At 48.0% G+C, this 21,768-nt stretch overlaps 7 protein-coding genes and 4 non-coding genes across 11 annotated transcripts; 4 read left to right on the top strand and 7 right to left on the bottom strand.

Moving 5' to 3' along the window:
* Positions 1-387: 387 nt before the first annotated feature.
* On the bottom strand, positions 388-1,675 carry Asppvi_005039 (EBP2 family rRNA-processing protein; the record flags this gene model as incomplete). The annotated part of the gene is made up of 3 exons (XM_043300973.1): positions 388-686; positions 754-1,432; positions 1,502-1,675. 3 exons carry the CDS (start codon positions 1,673-1,675, stop codon positions 388-390), a joined length of 1,152 nt encoding a protein of 383 aa, XP_043156908.1.
* Positions 1,676-2,081: 406 nt separating this feature from the next.
* Asppvi_005038 (heat shock factor-binding 1 family protein) lies at positions 2,082-2,478 on the top strand (the record flags this gene model as incomplete). Its single annotated transcript, XM_043300972.1, has 3 exons — positions 2,082-2,159; positions 2,214-2,313; positions 2,384-2,478. 3 exons carry the CDS (start codon positions 2,082-2,084, stop codon positions 2,476-2,478), a joined length of 273 nt encoding a protein of 90 aa, XP_043156907.1.
* Positions 2,479-2,864: 386 nt separating this feature from the next.
* Positions 2,865-4,047, bottom strand: Asppvi_005037 (protein disulfide isomerase family protein; the record flags this gene model as incomplete). The annotated part of the gene is made up of 2 exons (XM_043300971.1): positions 2,865-3,448; positions 3,525-4,047. The coding sequence occupies 2 exons, from the start codon at positions 4,045-4,047 to the stop codon at positions 2,865-2,867; spliced, it is 1,107 nt and encodes a 368-aa protein (XP_043156906.1).
* A 570-nt stretch (positions 4,048-4,617) lies between these two features.
* Positions 4,618-7,305, bottom strand: Asppvi_005036 (MKT1 family protein; the record flags this gene model as incomplete). Its single annotated transcript, XM_043300970.1, has 9 exons — positions 4,618-4,707; positions 4,769-4,961; positions 5,011-5,242; positions 5,307-5,553; positions 5,617-5,706; positions 5,763-6,605; positions 6,673-6,770; positions 6,843-7,211; positions 7,263-7,305. 9 exons carry the CDS (start codon positions 7,303-7,305, stop codon positions 4,618-4,620), a joined length of 2,205 nt encoding a protein of 734 aa, XP_043156905.1.
* Positions 7,306-8,817: 1,512 nt separating this feature from the next.
* On the top strand, positions 8,818-10,213 carry Asppvi_005035 (putative oxidoreductase, 2OG-Fe(II) oxygenase family; the record flags this gene model as incomplete). Its single annotated transcript, XM_043300969.1, has 6 exons — positions 8,818-8,997; positions 9,050-9,109; positions 9,175-9,228; positions 9,304-9,320; positions 9,380-9,530; positions 9,584-10,213. The coding sequence occupies 6 exons, from the start codon at positions 8,818-8,820 to the stop codon at positions 10,211-10,213; spliced, it is 1,092 nt and encodes a 363-aa protein (XP_043156904.1).
* A 743-nt stretch (positions 10,214-10,956) lies between these two features.
* samB (MYND-type zinc finger protein MUB1) lies at positions 10,957-12,777 on the bottom strand (the record flags this gene model as incomplete). The annotated part of the gene is made up of 1 exon (XM_043300968.1): positions 10,957-12,777. One exon carries the CDS (start codon positions 12,775-12,777, stop codon positions 10,957-10,959), a length of 1,821 nt encoding a protein of 606 aa, XP_043156903.1.
* Positions 12,778-14,397: 1,620 nt separating this feature from the next.
* On the top strand, positions 14,398-14,949 carry Asppvi_005033 (uncharacterized protein; the record flags this gene model as incomplete). The annotated part of the gene is made up of 1 exon (XM_043300967.1): positions 14,398-14,949. One exon carries the CDS (start codon positions 14,398-14,400, stop codon positions 14,947-14,949), a length of 552 nt encoding a protein of 183 aa, XP_043156902.1.
* Positions 14,950-15,195: 246 nt separating this feature from the next.
* Asppvi_005032 lies at positions 15,196-15,286 on the bottom strand. The gene has a single exon. It is a non-coding gene; the product is annotated as a tRNA-Phe (tRNA).
* Positions 15,287-15,605: 319 nt separating this feature from the next.
* Positions 15,606-15,696, bottom strand: Asppvi_005031. The gene has a single exon. It is a non-coding gene; the product is annotated as a tRNA-Phe (tRNA).
* A 95-nt stretch (positions 15,697-15,791) lies between these two features.
* On the bottom strand, positions 15,792-15,882 carry Asppvi_005030. The gene has a single exon. It is a non-coding gene; the product is annotated as a tRNA-Phe (tRNA).
* A 2,403-nt stretch (positions 15,883-18,285) lies between these two features.
* Positions 18,286-18,377, top strand: Asppvi_005029. Its single transcript has one exon. It is a non-coding gene; the product is annotated as a tRNA-Phe (tRNA).
* The last annotated feature ends 3,391 nt before the right edge of the window (positions 18,378-21,768 follow it).

Raw genomic sequence — 21,768 nt, 5'->3', positions numbered from 1 at the left:
TTCGGCTGTCGGAAGATGAGCGCGGCGTTGTGGATTGATTGATGATGATACCAAAGGATATTTGTGATAGACATGAGCGCTTCGAATGATACCAAGTGGAAATAATTAGCATCCATGGGGAAGCAGAGTATATATCCCATACAAAATCGCAATATGAAGCGCAGCGAGAAGATTATTTCCTTTGAAGGGCATGTCTGAGATTGATCAATATACATGGAGGACTTGACATTGATGGTCAGGAAGTCCAAGTTCTGTCTGGACAGCTATCTAACAGGACAAGTGAAGACAGACGATTTTTTGAACGCCAAACAATAGTCTCTGCTTTTGAATCCCCAGCCGAAGACAAATAGACAATGAAATAGTGGAACAATCAAAAGTAACTAGTCATTAGGACCGGCCCTTTGCCGCCGCTCTCTTACTTTTTCCAGGTCTCTTGGAGCCACCCTTCATCTTCTTGACCGAGAAGTTACGCAGGTCGCCGCTAGAAATAGCGTCACCACTCTTGGAGTGCCGTTTCTTACCACCGAAGCCGTATTTTTCATTCTTCTTCTGGCGCTTCATTGAGGGTCCGCCGCCCTCATTGCCGCGACTACGTTTGCGGCTGTCGGGTTTGTCAGAGTTCTCGATGGCGATATCGAATAGATCGTTGTCATTGTCCGTGATGCCAGATTTATCAGCCTTGCGCTCTAGTAGATGAGAGAAACATGTTAGTAATTTCTTCAGGAACCTACGTGAAAAGGACGGATAACATACTCTTCTTCAGCTCATTGATCTTCTCGAGGGTCTCGCGCTTCTCCTTCTGTCTCTGTTGCAACTTGGCAACTTGCACCTGCTTTCCAAACTTCTTCAGATCCCGCTGCTTGCGGGCTTCCGCGGCAGCCTTCTTCGCAGCAGCTTCATCGTAAAGCTTCTTCTTAATCTTGCTCATGTGCTCGTCAGTCTTGACCATCTCCGCAAAATAGTCGCCGGGCCGAGTGAACGGAACACCCTCTTTCTTCAACAGGTTACGGGCCTCTGAAGCGGCAGCCTGGCAAACCTTGTAGAAAGCCAATTCTCGGTTCAGGTCGTCGTTGGGGTCGGGGACTTCGATCGGCTCTCTCGAAACTAGGGAATTGTGCTCTGAAAACGGCGTCTGGGAGGTGATAAAGGAAATGCGTTTAATAGATGCGTTGATAGCAGCAGAGTTGTTGATCGTGAGGCGCTGGTGAGGAACCACATCCTCTCTTTCATCTTCGGACAAGTCGGATAGAGGAATGTCTTCTTCTTCTTCTTCTTCTTCTTCCTCCTCCTCCTCGTCTTCGTCTTCCTCGTCGGATTCCCCTTCTCCAGCACCCTCTTTATCCGACTCTTCATCCTCATTGCCGCTTGATCCGTCTTCTTCTCCATCTTCAGGAGCGTTGCGCTTCTTGGATTTCAAATCCGCCGATTCAGTCTGTGCACACGCAAGCAATTGGTTTAGCAAATTTGATCCGAACGCTCTTATGTCTCGACTCCAACATACCTTGCCATTTGTTTCAACAGTCTCCTCTTCCTTATTCTCATCATCTCCTGTATCCGTCTTCTTTGTCGCTTTTCTCTTCTCTGCCGCCTTAACTAATTTCTTTTGCTTCTCTGCATCGTAGTCTCGGCCCTTGTGGGCATCAAGTGCCTGGAGTAACTTGCTGCGTTTAGGCATTTTCTTTATGAAAGCGAAAATCACAATAAAGGTCTAGAGGAGTGTTCGACTGCAAGCTTGCAATTACAGTCGAGCACCGCGCCAGACTTTCAGATCAGGAAACTACGGGAATTTTTTTGGGATTCCGCTAGGCCAGATATGGTTAGCAGTTAAGATAAGCCAGAACTAGTCTAGATTTAGCCTAGATCACCTCGGCGATCAGGAGAAACAATTGATCCTCGGGCATCTTATCGTCTTAATCTGGATATCAGCGCCGGGAGTAATAGTATATAGGACAATAAACATCACCTTTGCGATTGACCTTCGGTGCATACATAGCATTTATTCTCGAAACTCGGACAGTAATTTACTGGCGTCTCAAACTTGGCTTCTCCGTTCCCTGCCGAAACGCCACTATCAAAACACCATGGCAGAAGATAGCAAATCCATCTCGACATCAGAGGCCGTCACCCCTCCCACCGGGGAATCTCTGAGATCGCAACAGGTTCGTTAACCGGTCATATTATCAATGATAAATTGTCGCTTACAGGCAATGCAGAGCTCCGACGCACAAGGCCAGTTCTCAGCAGCTGTCGACGACCTCCTAGACCAATTACAACACAAGTTCGACAATGTGTCGCGGGAGGTGTTCGCAAAATGTTCGTTTGCCTCGTACATGGAATCTATCACTAGGCTAGCTATACACGATACTGACTTGTACTTTTCCAGTGGACGATATGGCTACGCGCCTCGACGAGCTGGAAGCTTCCTTGACTATTGCGGGCGGCACGGCGGCGGCAACAGCCTCGTCTCCGACCAAATGACTTTCGTGCATGCGTATAAAGTGTGGCCTTTCGATTCCATAGCATGTTATTGCATTGGTGGTCTGTTTCCGTGCGGAATGGAGTTTATAGGTTAAGTATTTCTTGAGCGATGCATCCATTTGAACGGGTGGCAGATGCGCAATTGTACTTTGTTGTATTAATGTCTCACGTATTGAGAGATACCCTATTGAAATTTTGAGGAATAGATGCCTGTTGTTATATATTTCTTGAACTGTTGTTCCTCTTGGGTCTACCCATTGTTTCTACATTCTTTGCATCACGGAGTTTCCAGGCACATATTTTCATAGACCAGAAGTATAAATGAACAAGTCCGTCCATGATCTCCAAATCCGTGCAATCTTACACTCTTGAACCAGTGGAATAATCTACAGCTCGTCCTTGGCATCAGTCTCTTTCTCGCCGACAAACTTGCGCAGGATGTTGCTGCGAGAAACAATATCGTCGATCTTCTCGGGGGCCGAGCCACCCTTCTCAAGGATCTTCTTGAGACGAGCCAGCTCCTTGCTGGCATACTCCTCGTTCTGGCTGATCTTCTCAGCCACCTTAACATAGTACTGAGCATACTTGTCCTGAAGACCCTTGGCAGCCTTCTTAACCTCCGCAACCAGCTCCTTGGCATTGCGCGACGAGACGTACTTGGTGATGAACTCGTCAAGAGCGGCGACAGTGCCGGCCTTCTCGTTCAGACCTCCACCAACGGCACGGTTAGTACCGGCGTTGGCGTTCAGGAACTCGATGAAGGCCTCCTCGGAACGAGCACCGGTGTAAGCAATGGGCTCGGTTGAGCCCTTGGGGAAAAACTTGATGGTGGGGTATCCGGTGACGCCTTGTTCTTTGGCGAGAGACTTGGAGTTCTCTGCCTCGGCGTCGACCTTGGCGATCACAACGTTGGGCTCGAGTGCGAAGTCATTGGCGAGGGTCTCCCAAGTAGGGGCAAGGTTCTTGCAGTCTGTAAACGCCGAGGCATATTAGCTCAGTCCGACGAAGCAGAAAAAAAGAGGAAATATCGAAAAGAAAGAACTCACGTCCGCACCAAGGCGCAGTGAAAGCAACCAACACATTCTTGTCACCGCCAATGGTAGACTTGAACGAAGACTCAGTCAACATCTCAACATTGCTAGGCTCCTTCTTTGGTCCACGAGGCTTGATGCCCGTCTTCTCCGTAATGAACGCAGACAGGCTCTCCAGATCCCGACCACCCTTGTAGTCCTCAGGCTTGTCGCTCTTGCCATCGAACCACTTCAGGGTCGGGAATCCCTGGACACCAAATCTCTTTCCAAGATCTCTGTGTTCATCCGCATCCACCTTGGCCACAGTCACCTTGTCGTTGGCGAAATCGAAAGCCTGAGCGAGCTCTTCATAGACGGGTGCGAGGGTCTTGCAGTGGCCGCACCAAGGGGCGAAGAATTCAACGAGAGCGGGCTTTCCGGACTTGAGGACGACATCGTCGAAATTCTTGGGAAGCAGATCAATGACAGCTGAAGTGGCGCTGGCGATACCGACGAGCAGTGTGAGGCAGCTCACAAGCAGGAAGCTCAACCGAGCCATGGTGGCTTGTGTGATAGAAGAAGCGGAGCCGAAATATCCTCAATCAAAAACACAAGATATTGGACAATATTCTGTACGAACTGTCTCAATGGTAGAAGAGCTGCGATTACTGCCTTCAACCAAATCAGCTCAAATAGTTGAAGGTGGTGTAAGTCGCCTCCCGACGTATGGATCCCACACCGTAAGCTCCGCTATCACCGCAGATCACAGCGGATTTATCAGCGGGTCGGAAGAGGACACTTGGTATCTATCTATACTTGGAAGAAATTACAAACCACAATTCATACAACCGCCAAATGGACTCCGTCAATCAAGATGTTTTAGCATAGGTCTAAATGTGACAACGTGTATGAGTATGTCACCTAGGTAATGTAGAGATGGCAGGTGGCCAGGAAAGTGTTTAAGAGTTACAGTCCCTTTAGATTCCTACCTTCACCAGAAGAGTCTCTCGGTCAATCACCATTGCTGACAAGTGATAACGCTGTTGATGTTCGTAGACTCTGATTTCATTCGTGAGATTGCAGTTCCACAACTGCCCCTTAGCCCTATCTGCTGAGTACAGCTTAACAACTATCGCCTCCCCGACAACCATTCATTTGCCTCCTTCCACAACTGAACGTCCTTGAATTCTTTACTCGCGTTCTGCGTGCCCTTATAAACCTGATATAGAAGAGAAAGATCAGCTCACGCGGTGAAATGGTTTCGATTATTTGGCACTCACCGCATCCCAGAGCTTGAAAGCCTTTTCCAGATTGCTCGTAAAGCTGTCACTGTGCTGAAACCATTCTTTACCCTTAGACTTCACCTCTAACCGTGCCTCCGGCGAAGTTGGGTCCGCCTGCAGGGGCAGATCATCGAGATATGTGCGCACTGCAATTCCGAGACCGCAGTCATTGTCGTCGATGAATGGGAGTCTAGGAGGTCAGCGCCATCGATCTTTGTGAAGCATGATATAAGCCTTACTTGACACTCATTTCGGTCCAGTCATTCCGATCTCTGCTGGCATCTCCGCTAAGAAGCAGGCTAGCTAGAACAACTTCGATCAGATTTCTCAATGTGGAGCGGACMTCAGAAATAAGAGAGCGGTAACAGAGCAATTGCCTGCTGAGGGGCCCTGAATAGCCGATATTCTTGTGTTGTATCTTAGCGATACAAGCCACACGTGAGATCAGGGTATTGAACTTCTTGTCGTCATCTAGCGGGAGAGGCGAGATCAGTAAGGTATGCATCGAGGCATCAATCAAGCACAATCAACTCACCGGAACCTCTCATCGGACCTCCTGAGACATGAGAAAACCACTCTTTGGAATTCAGAAGTCCGAAACGGACCATTTCAACGGCGAGGAACGTCGCCTCTTCCAAATTATCGGCTGGGTCAAGGACGGAAAGTGCTTGGTCGAGGCATACACCCCATGAGGTGAGTCGGTGCTTCTCATCAATGTAGCCTCGCAATTGCAGGAACCTCCAGTAGACGTTGGCAAGAATTTCGTCCTGCGATGATAGCGGCTTTTGATCATTAGAACCATTTATAGAGATTAATCCGATAATAAGAGGCTTGGGTAGACTCACTTGAGCATCCTTGAACGATGCAAAAGACTTGGCTCCGAATTCGGGATCTTGCACGCTCTGTACAGCAAACTTGAGCGGCGAGGAGGTGCTCTGGTCACTTGTCAGCACAATTCAATCTTGTCATGCAGGTAACATGCCGAACCGACCTGTAGCTTCTTTACTCCGTCGGGCAGCTGGTCAGAGCGAATCTTCCACGCCTGGATGGTTTCCTTGACAGAAGGAAGGGTTTTCAGAGTGATGGACTTGTCCGACTTTTCATCAAACCATGTCCGTATATTGATCAATTTGGTTTGGTAGAACCGGTGAAGGGAATTCGAGAGTAAACAGATGGATTGAGTCGTAATTGGAGTGAGCGTGCTGCTCACAGTTTGGCGATATATTTCAGTATCTTCCACTCCCAATGGAAGGGAGATTTGAACCTCGCCAGATGTTAGATAGTTCGGGATTTCAGGACCTATGATGCCCTTGGAGAGGTAAAAATAAAGCTCTTCAGGCAGTCGCTGGCCGATCAGTTCATGCATATCGGACGGGGCGTTCTCCGAATCCATAGGTGCGACCTTGCCATCTACGCCCATGATCACATGGTGCTTCACCGTCATGAATGCGCGCTTGTAAGCATCGGCATATTGAAGTTCCTGCACGCGACGGTCCTCTTCGAACTGAGCACATAGAGCTAGTGCATTTCGACCCGCTTGGTTGAATATCGGAAGAGCATCACGAATGCTGACGCTCTTTCCCGGAAATGTTGGGTTTTCGAAGCCCGGGAAAGTTCGCAGGAACGATGAGCCCAATAAAAGGCAGAAATCGAGGAACTGGTCATTTGATAGCCTACCCATTTCATCTTGGCAAGTTTGTTTGGTAATCCAGAAAAACTGAGAAGACTCGACATCCATCCGAGTGATTAGTTTGTCAATGTCGAAGAGAAGTGCTTCAGAGGGCCCAAAGACCGCATCAATGAGGGGATTGGAGCCCTTGGCAAGATAGGAGAGCTATCAGAGATGAGAAGTAAGAAACCGAGCCGTTGCCAGTCAATCTCTCCGACGGTCACTTTCTTACCTGAGCCGCGGCACTGTACGGCGCCACGATAAAGTCAACCCCATTTTGGTACAGGATGCGCTGCAAAAATCTGTAAAGTGAGTCAGGTCGCGGTGTGCCTGGAGTGGGCGGAGCGTTGTCAGCGCAAACCAGTAAACAGGAATAACGAGGACGCAGAATGGAAGTCTTACCCGCGCCACTGAATGCGTCAACTACCTGATCCGCCTGTTGTTGGTCATAAAGCTCCCAGGCTTGTTCAAAAGCTCGCAATGACTCTGTCGGCACGTGGGGTCGCTGGTCCTTCTTCCCAAACTCTAGGCCGTTGAAAACGAAAAGACAGGCCACACCCAGTTCCTTGAAACTCTGTAACTCTCTCTCAATATTGGTCTTAAGCGCAAACGGAAAGCCGCCCAGAGCGACCAGTAAAGGCTCGCGTGTCGAGTGGTGGAGAAGGTGCTGGGAAATGTAGTGCGACGCATCGATGCCGATGACAGCCCCTTTGAGAGCGGAGAGAGGAAGTGACTGAGTGCGGGCAGAGGCCCATTCATCAAGTGGCCGGACTAATAGTGAGAGAAGTGATACCAGTCAGCTTCATGCAATAGTTCGCCCACGTATGAGCTCGGAGGGGTCTGTAGGAGTCGCCTTACTCGGCATGGCTTGAAAGCTGGAGCTGTTTGTTACGGAAAAGAGATGAAGGACCCAATGCCAGGCATAGAGAGCCCGAACAGGGCAGGGGGGCGGAGAAGAGTAAAAGAGGGAAAAAACGAGCGAGGGAGGAAGAAGGGAGAGTGTAGAAGAGACGACTTGCCCAAGTGGTGAGGTGTCGCTCAAGCTCCGCGTGCCTTTGCGACAATTTGGGTTGAGCAATATTGAATGAAATCACGGGGGAGCGGAGATCAATGTTTCCGACTTGCACTCTATCTACAGAATACAATCAGTTACACCACAACCTATGTCAAATACTTCAGACACATTCTGAGGTTGCAATTTTCTTGATAGATCAATATCAGTTCCAGTGCATTCATACCATGCGGGTCCACTCGTCTCTCACAAAGTCTTCTTAGCTCAGTCGTCCGCGTCAAATATATATAGCTTGACCAGCATGCAGGTACATTGATATGACAGGAAGTTTGATCTAGGATATCAACACCCCTACGTCCAGAGCTCGTTCTTCTTTTAAACCTCGAAACGAGGTGATAACACTTCCCCCTGAAATATTCCTCTGATACCATTTAATTTATCTTCAAGCAACTACCAAGGACCACTGGACGAGTATCTCCTGTGTCCAAGGTCGCAGTTAGCAATGACCTGGATCTGATCGCTTGTGGAAAAGCAGATGAGCACGCGAAGGCTTTTCGTAAACAGTGCCCTGGCAGCAATGGGGTGAAGTACACCACGTAAACTTCTCAGAGGTCGAGACACAAAGATCACCAGCAGCTCTTGACCGCGGTGGCATGTTGACCTGCAGGGATCTCGAGATTCGACATCAGACAACTACCAATGCCTCATGGCACTATGGGTGTAAGCAGCAGCAGCAACTGCGGTGGAGACATTCTCGATATATGTCATTGACTCGTGCTAATCTGCGAGAATGAATTGGCATTAAAAAAGAGTCTCCTTGCGTTATGAATCCACCAAACCAAGCAGTCAATCAAATCCATGCACGAGGAATGGCTCCAAAATCCGACTAAGAAAGAGTTATATCTCGTTGGTAGAAGTTGAAGCCACTCAAACCGTCCTGAGAACAGGATGGGGATATGCCTGGCCTAAGGCAGGTATCATGACAAAGTAGTCCATTGCTCGCTCAGGTACTACTTACTACCTCACTCAGTAACCATATCCTACATTAAGAGACCAACCGACCGAATTCCTAATGTGATTCTATCAGACAATAGAAGGCTGGCAACATCGCTTTGCGGCCTTTGCCCCGTTCACAGGGCGAGATAAGACCGATAGGATCAAGTCTATGACAATCGCATAAACTCGGCCGGCAATGTACCCTTAAATGGGTCTCGTATCTAGAGCATATCTCTCGGCTATTTCACTTACATATAGTCCTTAGTCCCCTAGGTTATCCAGTCCATACTTTGGGATTATTCGCAATTCTTCTCACCAATCCACCTGTCCACCTACTAGCATCATACTTCTATCTCCAGCTAGGTCAAAATGGAAGAGACTTCCGCGGTAGGACCGCCTATTGAACTCCCCATCATCGACATCTCCAACCCCGCCGACCCCAATGTAGGTAAGGCCATGCTCGACGCGGCCGCCAAGTACGGCTTTCTGTACGTTGACAGCAAAGGCACCGATTTCGCGGCCGAGGATGTGAATAGAGCGTTTGAGCTGGTAGATTGCCCATCGATCGTCAATCAAAATCATGGGTTGACAGAGCCTGTAGTCGAAAGCTTTCTTTGCCTCTCCTGCTGAGGAGAAGGCCACTTGCCGTATTACTCCTAATGTTTGTCCTACCCGATTTTCAATGTATACGATCGTTAAATTGACATTGATGTTGGTCGCGTGTAGAATCGTGGCTGGTCAGGCATGCACATTGAAACTCTTGATCCAGAGCATCAAAGGGTAAACCACTCCCTCCGACCTTGTACACCCTTCAGAAGGCTGACTGGAGTGCGCCTCACGGCGCATGCTATATAGACTGGTGATTTCAAGGAGTACGCCCCTAGCCCCGGATCACAATACTTCTTCGGCTTGTTCTCACGAATAACTACAGGGCCATGAACTTTGGCGAATTCAAGGACGGGAAAGCGCAGCAACCCCTCCCCCCATCGCTGGCCCCGCACGAGGCCGAGATTGGGCATTTCGCCTCCCTCTGCAACAAGACCTGCAATCGCATCTTGAAGCTACTAGCTCTCGGCCTCCAGGTTGGAGATACTAACCAGTCATTCCACGCTGTCTGCTAATCGCAATCTCACAGATCCCGAACGACTTCTTTACATCCCGCCATGACCCCCAGAACGGTCCCACAGGCTGCATCCTCCGCTACCTGTACTACCCATCTATCTTCTCTCCCGCGACGTCCTCCTACCAGCACGACGTCGACGTGCGCGCTGGCGCCCACTCCGACTACGGCAGTATCACCCTTCTCTTCCAGCGGCCCGGGCAGCCAGGTCTTGAGATCCGGACGCCAGATGGCTCCTGGGCTCCTGTCCCCGTGCAGCCGGGCAAAGCAGAGGATGCCAGTGCCTACCCGTTCCCGCCTATTCTGGTAAACATTGGTGATCTGCTGAGTTACTGGACCGACGGTCTACTGAAGTCGACGATCCACCGTGTCGTGTTCCCCCTGTCTGAACAGCGTAGCCCCAACCCGCAGGACAGATATAGTATTGCTTACTTCTGTCATCCGGTGGATACCACGGAGTTGGTTCCAGTACCTAGTGAAGCTGTAGTCGCTCATCGCGAGTTTTGCAAAAAGAACGGCATTATCAATGAACAGGTTGGCTTCGGTGGCGGAGCAGGGAACATGGCGCCGGGGAAGCGGGCTTTGACGGCTTACGAACATCTCGAATCGAGACTGGCGGCCACATACGGATTCCAGAAGGAGTGACGTTCTGTACGGTGTTGTCAGAAAAGGTGTATAGCAAGAGCTGGCTCGGCGTGGAGCTTGTTGATTTAAAACCCATCAGGTCTACTCTTGATTTACCCTGGAAGTGCTTCAGTACAACCGCTAGTGTCGATTTTCAAGAGTGAAGGAAGCAGATAGGCGTGGTCAGTTAGGAAAGAAACCAACAATGTGAGATGCACGGACATCAATCACTCCCGTTAAACAGGCACCGCATGCCCTGTATATTTTACACCGCACATGGCACTTGGTGGTTGATCTGACACAAAGAGAGAGGGCAATATGGGAAGTTTAGTTCAAAAGATCGCACCAAGTTTACTGGCCTTCAACTAAGACAAAGGGAAATCATGATAACAATTAGAATTCAGCGTCACTAAATTGTAAGTAGAAGACAATGGAAACAAGACTAATGAGTTGACTAGGACAGATATGCAGAATCATGAGCGCTAGAGGTATTCCATGTAGGGCATCGCGCCCAAAGTCAATGAGACAAGATCGAAAAATGCGTAGACCAAATGATAGAGGGTAAACCGTTGCAAAGAAGGCATAGACGACATACAAAAGGTATCTTTATGATGAGAGGTAACGCCGCCAAGTTCTGAAATGCCATGCATGGGTAAATAGAACTTCGCCAAAAGGGTGGGGAAGACACTGGAAATGGGTGACAAATATGACGCTATGCAGGCCAGAATGCATTATTTGGGTAGTGGTAATTCCGTCCATTCATATCAGGGCGTGGTGTGGCACCAATGACGATGATAAACCCACGCCGCTTTTTGACAATCTTTGCTGCAATATTTGGTGCGGCGGCAACGGCGGCACTTTGCGAATTGACGCTGAAACTCCTCCCATTTTCCGCACTTGTAGTATGCACATTGCCTGATACCTCCTCTGGACTCGTCCTTACGGCAAAGGTTCCGCATGACCACGCAAGCCCAGTATTGCATATCTTTTGAGTGGTGACGAACGGTGAATTTCTCAACCAGAGGGAAGATGTTGACATCATCAGGAAGCAAATACTCATCCTCTTCTTCAGGAAGTTCAATTGGTGATGTTCCTTCGTCTAGCATTTGAAGTTCGCGATCAATCTTGAGTTTGGGCACAAAATGAGAATGCTGGAAGTAGGACCGGAGGTTGCAGTACTTGGAGACATAAGCCAAGAGTTGAAGGGACATGAGAACGTCCTCGTCCCGAGGCATAGTTGTCAAAACACCATGAGCGGCTGTGGTTGTTCGATCGCGAAAGTATAGAGAGTAAGGGCTTGGAACAAGGGCGGGAGAGTTGGCGTTATCAGCTGCCTGGGTAGGGGATAACCCCAGAGTGGCGTTATTTTGGGCGTTGTCGGTATTGATCATGCTGCCATCCACTGTGGAACGGTGTGTAATGTTGAAGGTCTCGGCTTCCTGCTCTTCGGAAGGATCTGTTACTGTGAGATCGTGAGAGTCAGAAACGCCGCCTAGTATCGTGTTTCTCTCGCCGACGTCATCGATATCCATTCTGTTCTGCAGTCCAACGATAGGCTCAGCTGCGTCTGTGGAAGCAGGATCCTCATCCATTGTAGAACCGTCTCCGTTTCCGTCATCGGATTCGCCCGATGCCGACTGCTGCTGTCTCAACGACGGACGTTGCCTCGCAATTGTAGCCTGTGCACTGCTTCGAGGCTGTACGGGAGCATTGGGGGTAGTCGGAGAATCTGGCTGAGAAGTGAGTCCGGTGTGGAAACCAGGAAGCATGCTTGGTAACCGCTCATTATCACGCACGGGCCGCAGACCGAAGCCATCAGCAGCGTCCATCGAAGGCAATGCTGTAGCCAAAGGCTGCATCCTGTGTCGATGGTTGACATGCGCAAAGCGGCCGTCGTTCGTTCTATGGTGGTGTATGTCTTGTCCAAAGGTGCTTCTCTCAGGAGGGGAGGTCATGGGCACTCGGGGGGGAGAGGTGACATCCAGGACGTTCGAATCAGCGACATGATTTTCCTGGAAGAAAGGTTGGGGTGGAATTTCGATACTCGGAGGAGGGGCATGGCGACGAGAGGTGCGTTGTTCAGCTGTCGATGACTGTTCCAGGAAGGACGAACGTCCAGGGGCATCATTCGATGTTGACACAGCTTTCGAATGATGTCTGGACGACTGTCTCTGAGACTCGGAATCGGCTCGGGCTCGTGCCTTGTCGACAACCTTGATATAGTTATCCAGAATCGTTGCAATTACCGGCACCATATCAGCCTCGACAACCCTTGTTCTCACACTTTCTGAACCTCTCACTCCGATATTCACGACACATTGAAAGGCCAGACTCCACTTCCACATCTCCATGAGGTCCCTGCTCCGGCCTTCCTTGAGTATGCACACGAGTCTTTCAATGCCGCCATCGACGGTGAGGATATCGCGAATACGGGCAGAGGACGTAGTGAGATAGGCAAGATGATTGAGAGAATTTATGAGGGGTAGTGTTGATGTGCAATCGAGGGCCCGCCGGTCATATAGGGTTGTCGTAATATTGACAGAGGCCTTGTTGACATTGGGAATGCTGAAGTTCACCTCCCGCATTATGGACAGGAGAGTTCGCAGAATCCGAGATGATAGGAAGAGCTGTAGTTCGAAATGGGGAACTTTCGTAGCTCGATGGAAGGAAGGCGCTCGCTCTCAACCCCTAATGCTGACGAAAGCGTACTTGGGATGAAGATGGTTGGAGAAGAAAGAAAAGGACCGAGAGGCTTGTCGTTATTGTGACAAAATCATGCGGTAAATAGGAGGATGCAAATATGAACCAAATAGCCTTAACAGGCCCGTTGATGGACTGGAGATGAGGAAGCTGAAAAGTGATGGAGGAGAGGAGAGTGATAGGGAGTTTTGATCGAGCCAAGACCAGTCCTTTCAGTCAGAGCCTGATGGTGGTGTCCGCGGGCAGCCACGAGAAGGATGATTCAGATGAGAATGCAGAAACAAGTGTCAGGGGTGAAAGAAGGACAAGAGTCAAATACAAGACATCAACAAGAGTTGGGCGAATATGTATAAACCAAAATAATGACAGAAATGAAAGTCCAAGAGCTGGAGGATTTGAAGTCTGGCGGAGGATTTGATTATGTGTCGGAGAGGGGGGCAAAATCAAAAGAGGAGAAAGTGAGAGAGAGTGAGCGAACGGAACCAGGGAGCGTCTGACTATGAAGCCGAGTCGGGCCAGAGCCTAAGCGGAGACTTGCACCGAGAAGGGGAGTTTTTGTTTCATAAATAGCAAGCAACCCCCAAGGTACTATCTAAACTATCTGTCTACTCTCTACGCACTCAGGTCGTTGATGGAAGACGCTTCATTTGCTTGGTGATGATCTTAGATACGCTGACTAGTGATTTCTGTATCTTTCCTCCACCTGCGATCGAGTCGGCATGTACGGCGGACTGTAGCTACGATGTGGACCTTTGGAGACTTTTACTGTTTGCCACATGTATTACCTATTGCCACTACCTCCACAGAGCAGTACTCTCATATGCTAAGGATAATAAATACTAAATTTAGTGTTGATATCTAATCATCATCATCTTAAGGTAGTAGGTATATCAGTACCATAGTATTCGATTTCAAATTATTACTTACTTTACAGGGGTATCCGGAGATTGACTGGGAGAACTGAATAGAGATGGATTCATACTCCACGCGGTACTACGAAGTCAAGAAGGCCGAGCTGGAGAAGGACATCGATGGCCTTGGGAAGTACGTGGACAATGCTGTTATGAGGAGATGCGTGCTTTGAGGTCTATGAGGAAGCTTGTAAAATATCTCGTCCAGCGTTATCCGAAGTCTTTCGGTTGGAAGACACTACCCTGCACAACTGTTTGACCCGCGACAGTTCCAATACCTTGCGAGTATGCGTTATGATGCTTGGTGCTACTGGACGATAGACTGACGGTCTGGAGGAACCCCAACGGAGGCTATGGTCACATCTGCCCTGCTCGTTCAGGATGATCTGGTCCCGATGATCGGGAATCCAGGCAAGACAGCCCTATCGAGCGCAGGACCGTCCACCATACTAAGGAGCTAGATGGCCAATATCATCTCGATGCAGCAGCTGTCTGTCTATCTGGGGAGAACTCCGGGAGAAATACTGCACGTCGCAGGACACGCTGCATTTCGATGCTGGCGTGCCTCACTACGCCGCAACATAGCAAAAGTCCATGAACCGGTTTCTCAAGGAATTGGCGCCCGAGCGGCCCGTGGAGCGAAATAACGTGAGCCATGCTAATCACCTCTGCAAGCGTACCGTGACTGACCAGGTCTTCCGCAGTTCTTCATCCACCTCGATGATGGCCTCCACTGGTCTCACCGGATGGGGATCAGAGCGGCACCGAAGTTGCTTGTGCGTACTGTCTACCTATCATGTGAAGGAGCATGCGAAAACTAACAGTATGGGTTCAGCATGGGCTACGGCAAACAGCCAAGGGTTGACCGTCGACGAGATCCATTTTCGATCCGAGCGACAGACTTTGCGACGTCTCCTCCGTTTGAGGGCCATTCTTACGATCCGCACCTATTTCGAGACGATCCTCAAGATCGCGAAAGATCCTTTCATCGCAGGACGGTTGGCCGAGGCGATTCGAAACTGCGATAAGACCAGGTCGGTATACAAGGGGAAGGCCCATTGGGAGAATATCCTGCTTCCTTACTTGGATGAACATGGTCGGCTGCAGAGGGAATTGGGGATGTGTGTGAAGCAAGTGGAGGGATAATTTGGTTTTGTATTAAAATGTGAAATCGAAGGTCTGCGTCCCGTCGGACTGACTTGTCATTGCGTTTCAGATACCCACGATTCTAGGGTTGGTTTATAGCGCAGGCGGGAGAGTATACACACACCTAAGGGCCTGGTACATATTTAAAAGAAAGCAGTTCGTATGGGTGGAACACTTCTAGCAAGGCCCGACCTAGTAGTAGCTGCTGGACGTGATATGTACTATTTAGAAGCGAAAATAAAAAATTGGGGTGAGCCGGGATTGAACCGGCGACCTTACGATTTAGGTGACTGAGTACAACTTCAGTCGCACGCTCTCCCAACTGAGCTATCACCCCATTGGACGGAAAAATTTGTGTTTTTCTATCTATATGTGGAAAGCTAAAGGTGGCTTTATGTTCCCACTAATCATGTGATCAGTGGGAGGATATGTGTTGTAAAGCTTACCTTTCTTCAACCTAAATTTCGATTGATGCCAGTACTTAACTGTCCAAAAGTAATCAAGGCAATAACCGAAACAATTAGTGGAATAGAAGAGTAATCAAGTAGAGAGGGGGGAAGGAAAGAAGAGGGTAAATTTTAAAGTAAAAAGTAAAAGAAAAAAAATGGAAAGAAACGGTATGATATATAATTAAGAAAGAAGGCAAAAAAGAAACATGGGATGAGCCGGGATTGAACCAGCGACCTCACGATTAAGTGACTAAAGTGCAACTTCAGTCGTGCGCTCTCCCAACTGAGCTATCACCCCATCTGATAGTCCCTAATCTCGATAGGAGAATTTAGAAGGTCTGATAATTAAAAAACTAAGAGAGAAATACTGAATTGCGAAGACAAAAAAAAAAATGGGATGAGCCGGGATTGAACCAGCGACCTCACGATTAAGTGACTAAAGTGCAACTTCAGTCGTGCGCTCTCCCAACTGAGCTATCACCCCACTTGATGGTAGTGGACCGGAAAATAATGCACCATGAAGGGTATGCATAGCCTTCCATTATTGTCACAATGTAAGTAGTGTACAGCACAAGGCTGATACAGAGTACCAAAAGATGTAAATTAATTAGGAGTAGGGAGAAACAGTTATAGGGACAGAGTCTCAGCGTTATCTGACAAGGAAACAGCTTGCCTGCATAGGTGCGGTATGAGGTGCTCTTTGGTGGCTTTTTGCTGCAGGTCACAGGGGGTCTGCCAACTAGGGTTTCTGACATCAGTGCATGTGGCAACCTTTGAGTAGGATTAGTAGTAGTATAGATGCAGTGAGAGGCTACAGTGCCTATGTGACACCTGCACGGTGAGTATTAATGATTGCTACTTTATGTTGAGTATGTGAAATATACAAATACATATTATAACCGCCTCTTCCTTCCAATACAAGAATATCAATACATCATGCACATAAGCTCAGCATCATTCACCTCTAGCTCCATATCTGCAGATTCACTTCTCCATAGGTCTTTGGATACATACTTATTCTGCCATTTTCTCCCACTGCGAGCTTAGAGCATCTCAAGCGGCCACATTTTATTGGTTCTTGTCAAGGCAGTCATCAATCTCTCTGGCAACCACCATTTCCCAAAGCCCATTCACTCATTTCCTCCTTTCTCTTGCATTGTCATTTTCCTGTTCCTCTTCCTGTCCTTCTCACCCATTGACCCTCTCACCTCTATACATATCACACCTCGTCCATGGACCTCACCCAACAGCTTGATACTGACTGCAACTMCCTTCATATGCTGACCCCACCGTGGAGAACGATCAAGATTCCCATCTCTTTCAGTTCTTTCCACACATTCAATCGAGGATCCAAGCCATTTCCTGAATGAAGATGAGTATGAAGTCTTGCAGCGACTCATGCCCCAGATACGGACGCTTGAAAGGGAACTTCCGCATCGTATGTCATATCAGACCCCTTGCCTTCGGATGCATGCTGACTCGTGGAGGAGAAGCAGGGCCACAACACATCTCTGAAACTGAAGGGCGGATCAATGAGTTTCTTTGTGAAGAGATCAGTGCTTAGAGACAGCGTGGAACTGACTGACCAGCTCACTTTGCCCACGTCCCATTGAACCCATCGCTGCCCCCATAGCACACCATGCCCCCAATCCAACTGTCTATGTCACAGATCCACACAGTAATAAGACCGACGGCCCAAGCAACCCAACCATTTATCTGCTACACGAGAAGGGATTCTCGTCCCAGAATCCATTCATATTTGACCAGATTTGCCGCAGAAAGGAGACACTAATTTATCTTCACCTCTGGACAGATGGCCTCTAAAAGCCACATGATGATCTCGTTCGTGATCTCTATCAAAATATGTCTGCTATCATCGAGATATGTTGGGGCGAGCTTGTGTGGAGGAAAGTAGAATAGCAAGCTCGGTTGATTCGATTCCTTCTAGAAAGAGGAACTAGATGGGTTACCGAAAACAGCCCAGACGATGGACGAGAGGAAAGAGCCTCGCGTTGTCATTCCACGACTGTAATGCAAGGGATTCAAGGGGAAAGACCGAAATTTCAGGCCAGTAGAGAATTGAGAAACCGTCAATTCAACTGTCCGGTCAAAGTTATGAGCCAAGGTCGCAAGTAAAATCTGACGCTATGGAATATCCCACAGGAGCACAGAGCTTTCTTAGGAAACGAACTTTTCTACTATGAAGGGGTGCTAAGGAGACCCGAGCAAAAGCATCTCGGGGATGTACAAGCGACTGATCCAAGTCGGACGGGGAAGAGACCTCCTCCCTAACCCACAGATGACGGAGAATGATCTATATACAAACGACGACATTAATGGAGTATTGGAGAAGATAGTGTGCCACTAGTGTCAGGTAAACAAAGAAGCGAGGTCTCTATTTGTTGGGGATCTGTAGGTTCCTGAGAGACACTGAACATTCTGCGGGGTTTGAGGGGTCCAGGAGCTAATTCATGGTTATTACAAGTCTTGAAGCCCAATAATTTATTCACGTTGCAGAGAGGTAAAGGGTGATTCAGTACCTATTACCTACTAGGTTATGCAGTCAACAAGACATAGTACTATAATGAATGTGAACCCAAAAACAAACAGGGCAATGGTTCAATTGGATGATTTGGCACACGGTCAAATATCTACTTCTCTTTGCCATTGTCATCTTATTTTGGCTGAGTACAGGTTGACAACATGGTAGCTCTATAGTCTAATAATATTTACTGCCACTTTTCAAAACATAGGACATGGGATAGTTTGGAGTATAGTGAAATCAGACCATCCCCATCAGAACAAATCAATACTAGTTGAGTAGTTATCTATGTGTGAGATATATTCCGGTACATAGTGTCAAAACTCTAAGACAAAATTATTAAATGGGGTGATAGCTCAGTTGGGAGAGCGCACGACTGAAGTTAACACTTTAGTCACATAATCGTGAGGTCGCTGGTTCAATCCCGGCTCATCCCATGTTTCTTTTTGCCTTGTGTTTTCCACCTCTTCTTTTCCTTTTCCTTTTAATTTTTTTCCCTTCCCGTCCGTGTAATTGCATAATCGGGTAATCATGTATACTTTGTAAACAGCAAAGATCGCTTGATATACCTAGATAAAGGGGCCGCCAGGAATATCTGCGCGAGGTATCAACCCCCCAGTTGACTGACAGGGAGCAGACATTCGCAGTATACAAGGTACTTTGTCCTTCTCTATGGGTTGGATGATGAATGATGCTCGTCATCTTACCCGGGAGAGAAGGAAGTGCTCGCAAGTACCTCTCTACATGTTCAGCAAAGTATTCATTGACGACCGTACGCAGTGAAGCGCCGACAGCGATCCGGCATCTGGATAGGCTGCTGTGATCTAACCGAGCCTGGGACTTGACCAAGAAACCCACACAAGCTGTTTGGGCAGATCTTTATTGGAATCGAGGTAGCCCAAGAGAGGCTATGGAATACTTCTTAACCGTATGTGCTTTCAGATGCGCAGATCAGAGTTAAGTGCGCTTATATTTAGAAATCCGTCATGTATGGGCACCAGCCGACAAGGATCCATCTAGCCGCCTATCAACACGGTAATAATACAAGCATTCAACGTCTGGAGTCCAGAATGCAGACCTCAGCCTTGTGCCTCATTCTGTTCTCGCTCATACAGGGTGGTATTTCTGCGTCATGCCTGAGAGTCTGTTTACTTCATGCCTCAAAAGCCTGACGGGATAATCAACTGTCCTCAGATCGACCGGGCTTGATTCGTTGTCGGGCCTCATACTGGACCGGCAATGTTGATATCCTTGCAATTTTAACATGCAAAAATTAAATAGGCTCTGTGTACTTTTTCTTGTCTGCATTGACAAGAGCCTCCTGGCCCTTGAAGTACAGAAAACAAGAGATGTACCAGTCGAGTCATGATGAAAGTGCTTGCTGGATCATGATACTCACGTCTATACTCATGCATGAACTGGACCGAGCTTGGCAAAACAGTCCTGATTCTCAGATCGCCAACATCGGCTTGTTCGCTGCTGGTTCTTAGGACCTGGGTACTCCTTACTGGGAATAGTGTGTGTAGTAGTAGCACTTGAGGTTAGTCAGGACTCAGGACTCAGGAACGACCAAGGTTGAGCAATGAGCGATCATTCAACAGTGGAGTCAGATGCTGCCTTCCAAGTGTCGAAGTGGATAAGATATTTCCAGTATGGAGTCAAATTTAAAGGGGACCCGCTGCAGCGTGTGGGCTCGCATCTCGGGGGCACAGTGTGCCAAGGCGTTCAAGTGCAATTTTGGTACAAAATCTCTTCAACTGAAATAGTATAGTAGAATGTAAAGTCAGGTTATGATAGATTATAATGATAGATATCTTTTGTGAGGAGATTGAAGGTTAACAAGATAGTTAGTTGTTCCCCCCGTGTCCTTGCAGAGAGAGTCATAAAAAGGGTTGTAATGTGGTGCAGCGCTAGCCTGTCTCTGATCAGGTCTCCGAGGCTATCTGTTTTCATACATTCCTACCTCCGGACTTTTAGTAAGTATTTCTGCACGATCCAGGGGCTGGAAGCTGCAGAAGAAAAACATCCGAGAACAATGCCGAATGTGAGGCTGAAGGATTATCAATTTCGATACCATATCTAGATACTGTCTACTCCGTATATAATTTGACAGCTTTGGGCTGGATCCAGATGGCACTACTCCGTACATTGAAGAGAGGCCACATATCTATTTCAATCGGACTTAGTTTCACTTTCCATATATACCTGGACATCGGAAGAAGTAAATAATGCTCAGGATCTAGGTTTATTGGAAGGATCGCAATGTACGGAGTACCATGGCTGCTGATATGACATACATAAGATTATCAGATCACCCGCACCATACAAAGTATGTACCTGTCTACTCATCTGTAGCGGCATTGTACATGCCAAATTGGATAATGAAATACGCAGCATACGTTGATCGTGCTCTAATCAAAACAGTCATCAGTTCCTGAGCCAGGCATGACATGTCAAATTTGAAGCCCTCAATTAGATGATAGCACACTGCATTCGCAACTGATGTTGTTCAGTATATCTGAAGCGAATTATGAGCACTCTTGAATTCATTGCAGCCTGATGGTCCTTTTTCCCCCTCTGTGCTCGGCAAATCAACTAATAATAAGTCTAGGTACCTATTAAGTTGATATTTCTTATCATCGTCACCACAATAAAATCAATTACCAGGTCCATATTTCCCTCAATTTCTTTGGAAGACTAGAATGTCTCAATCTCCTCCACTCTGGGAAGATCAATCACCAATCAATGACCCCAACCTTCACTGGCTGCGTCTTAGTGACCGCAATAACCTTGATAATTTACCCATACAAATTACAGGACAACCACCTTCTGTACTCCGTACTCCGTACGGAGTACGATATACATGGCGTGGGTCCAGACAGCCAATCAAGTTTGCTGCGGTTTTTTTTCCGTATCCATCCAGGAGGCTCCGTCTATTACCAAGCCGTTCATGACTCTATTCAGCTGCTACTGCAGGTGCTGTCTGGGCCTAGCGAGCATGTACAAGTAGCCCTTCTGCAAATCACGTCCGGCAGATTATCTACTATCTAGGTGTCTATCTAAGTAGTGATTCATCAACAAAGAGCATCGCTGTGTCGACGGTGCAGACACTATCTAACTATGCAGTCAATTCACCGTTGTCTACAGCTGAACTGTCAAATTGATCGCCATCCCGAATAATACCTGAGTGAATATGACTGCAGTAATTAGTCCACCATCTGGGGCCGTTTTGTCGACACATTGCTGAACATGAAGCAAACTGAGAGGGAAAAGATATAAAGATAGAATGAAGATAGATTTAAAACTTACGATGTCTATGAGTGTAATGGATTGATTATAGTATTGTTACCTAGAGTATGGTACTCCGTAGTGCCGGTGGTAGTGAGGTACTAGTTCCCCTTAACTGCTTGGTAAGTAACCATTACTGCTGTTGCTACTGGCGGTGTCATCTCGACTTGTTTCCCCTACATTAACGTTATTATTTTCCTCCTCCCTTTGATCGACTTTCCTTCGGGTTTTGTGGCCCTTCTCCTTTGTAATAATAATAATAATTTCTTTTTCATCATAACCATACACAACTCTTGCTCTCTTTAATACTCTCTTCTTCGGCACGGATACCCCTGCCTCGTTCAAAGCTCGAACCACTACTGCCCCGGGTCGAAACTTTCTTCTTCACTCGGTCGCTTCCGCCGTAACTCTCGCTCCACACCCAATCACCCCCCTCCTCCCGCAGCTCCCTCTCGTTCAACTCTTCCTCTGTCCGTTCCCTTCCTACCGCCGTCTTCCCGCCCCCTCTCCCGGTCATCCCAATCCGATCCCCTGGGATTT

The sequence above is a fragment of the Aspergillus pseudoviridinutans genome, assembly GCF_018340605.1.
Source record: "Aspergillus pseudoviridinutans IFM 55266 DNA, scaffold_3, whole genome shotgun sequence".
NCBI classification, from domain to species: domain Eukaryota; kingdom Fungi; phylum Ascomycota; class Eurotiomycetes; order Eurotiales; family Aspergillaceae; genus Aspergillus; species Aspergillus pseudoviridinutans.
The sequence above is the reverse complement of the archived record's forward strand: the minus strand, read 5'-3'. Positions and strand labels throughout refer to the sequence as shown.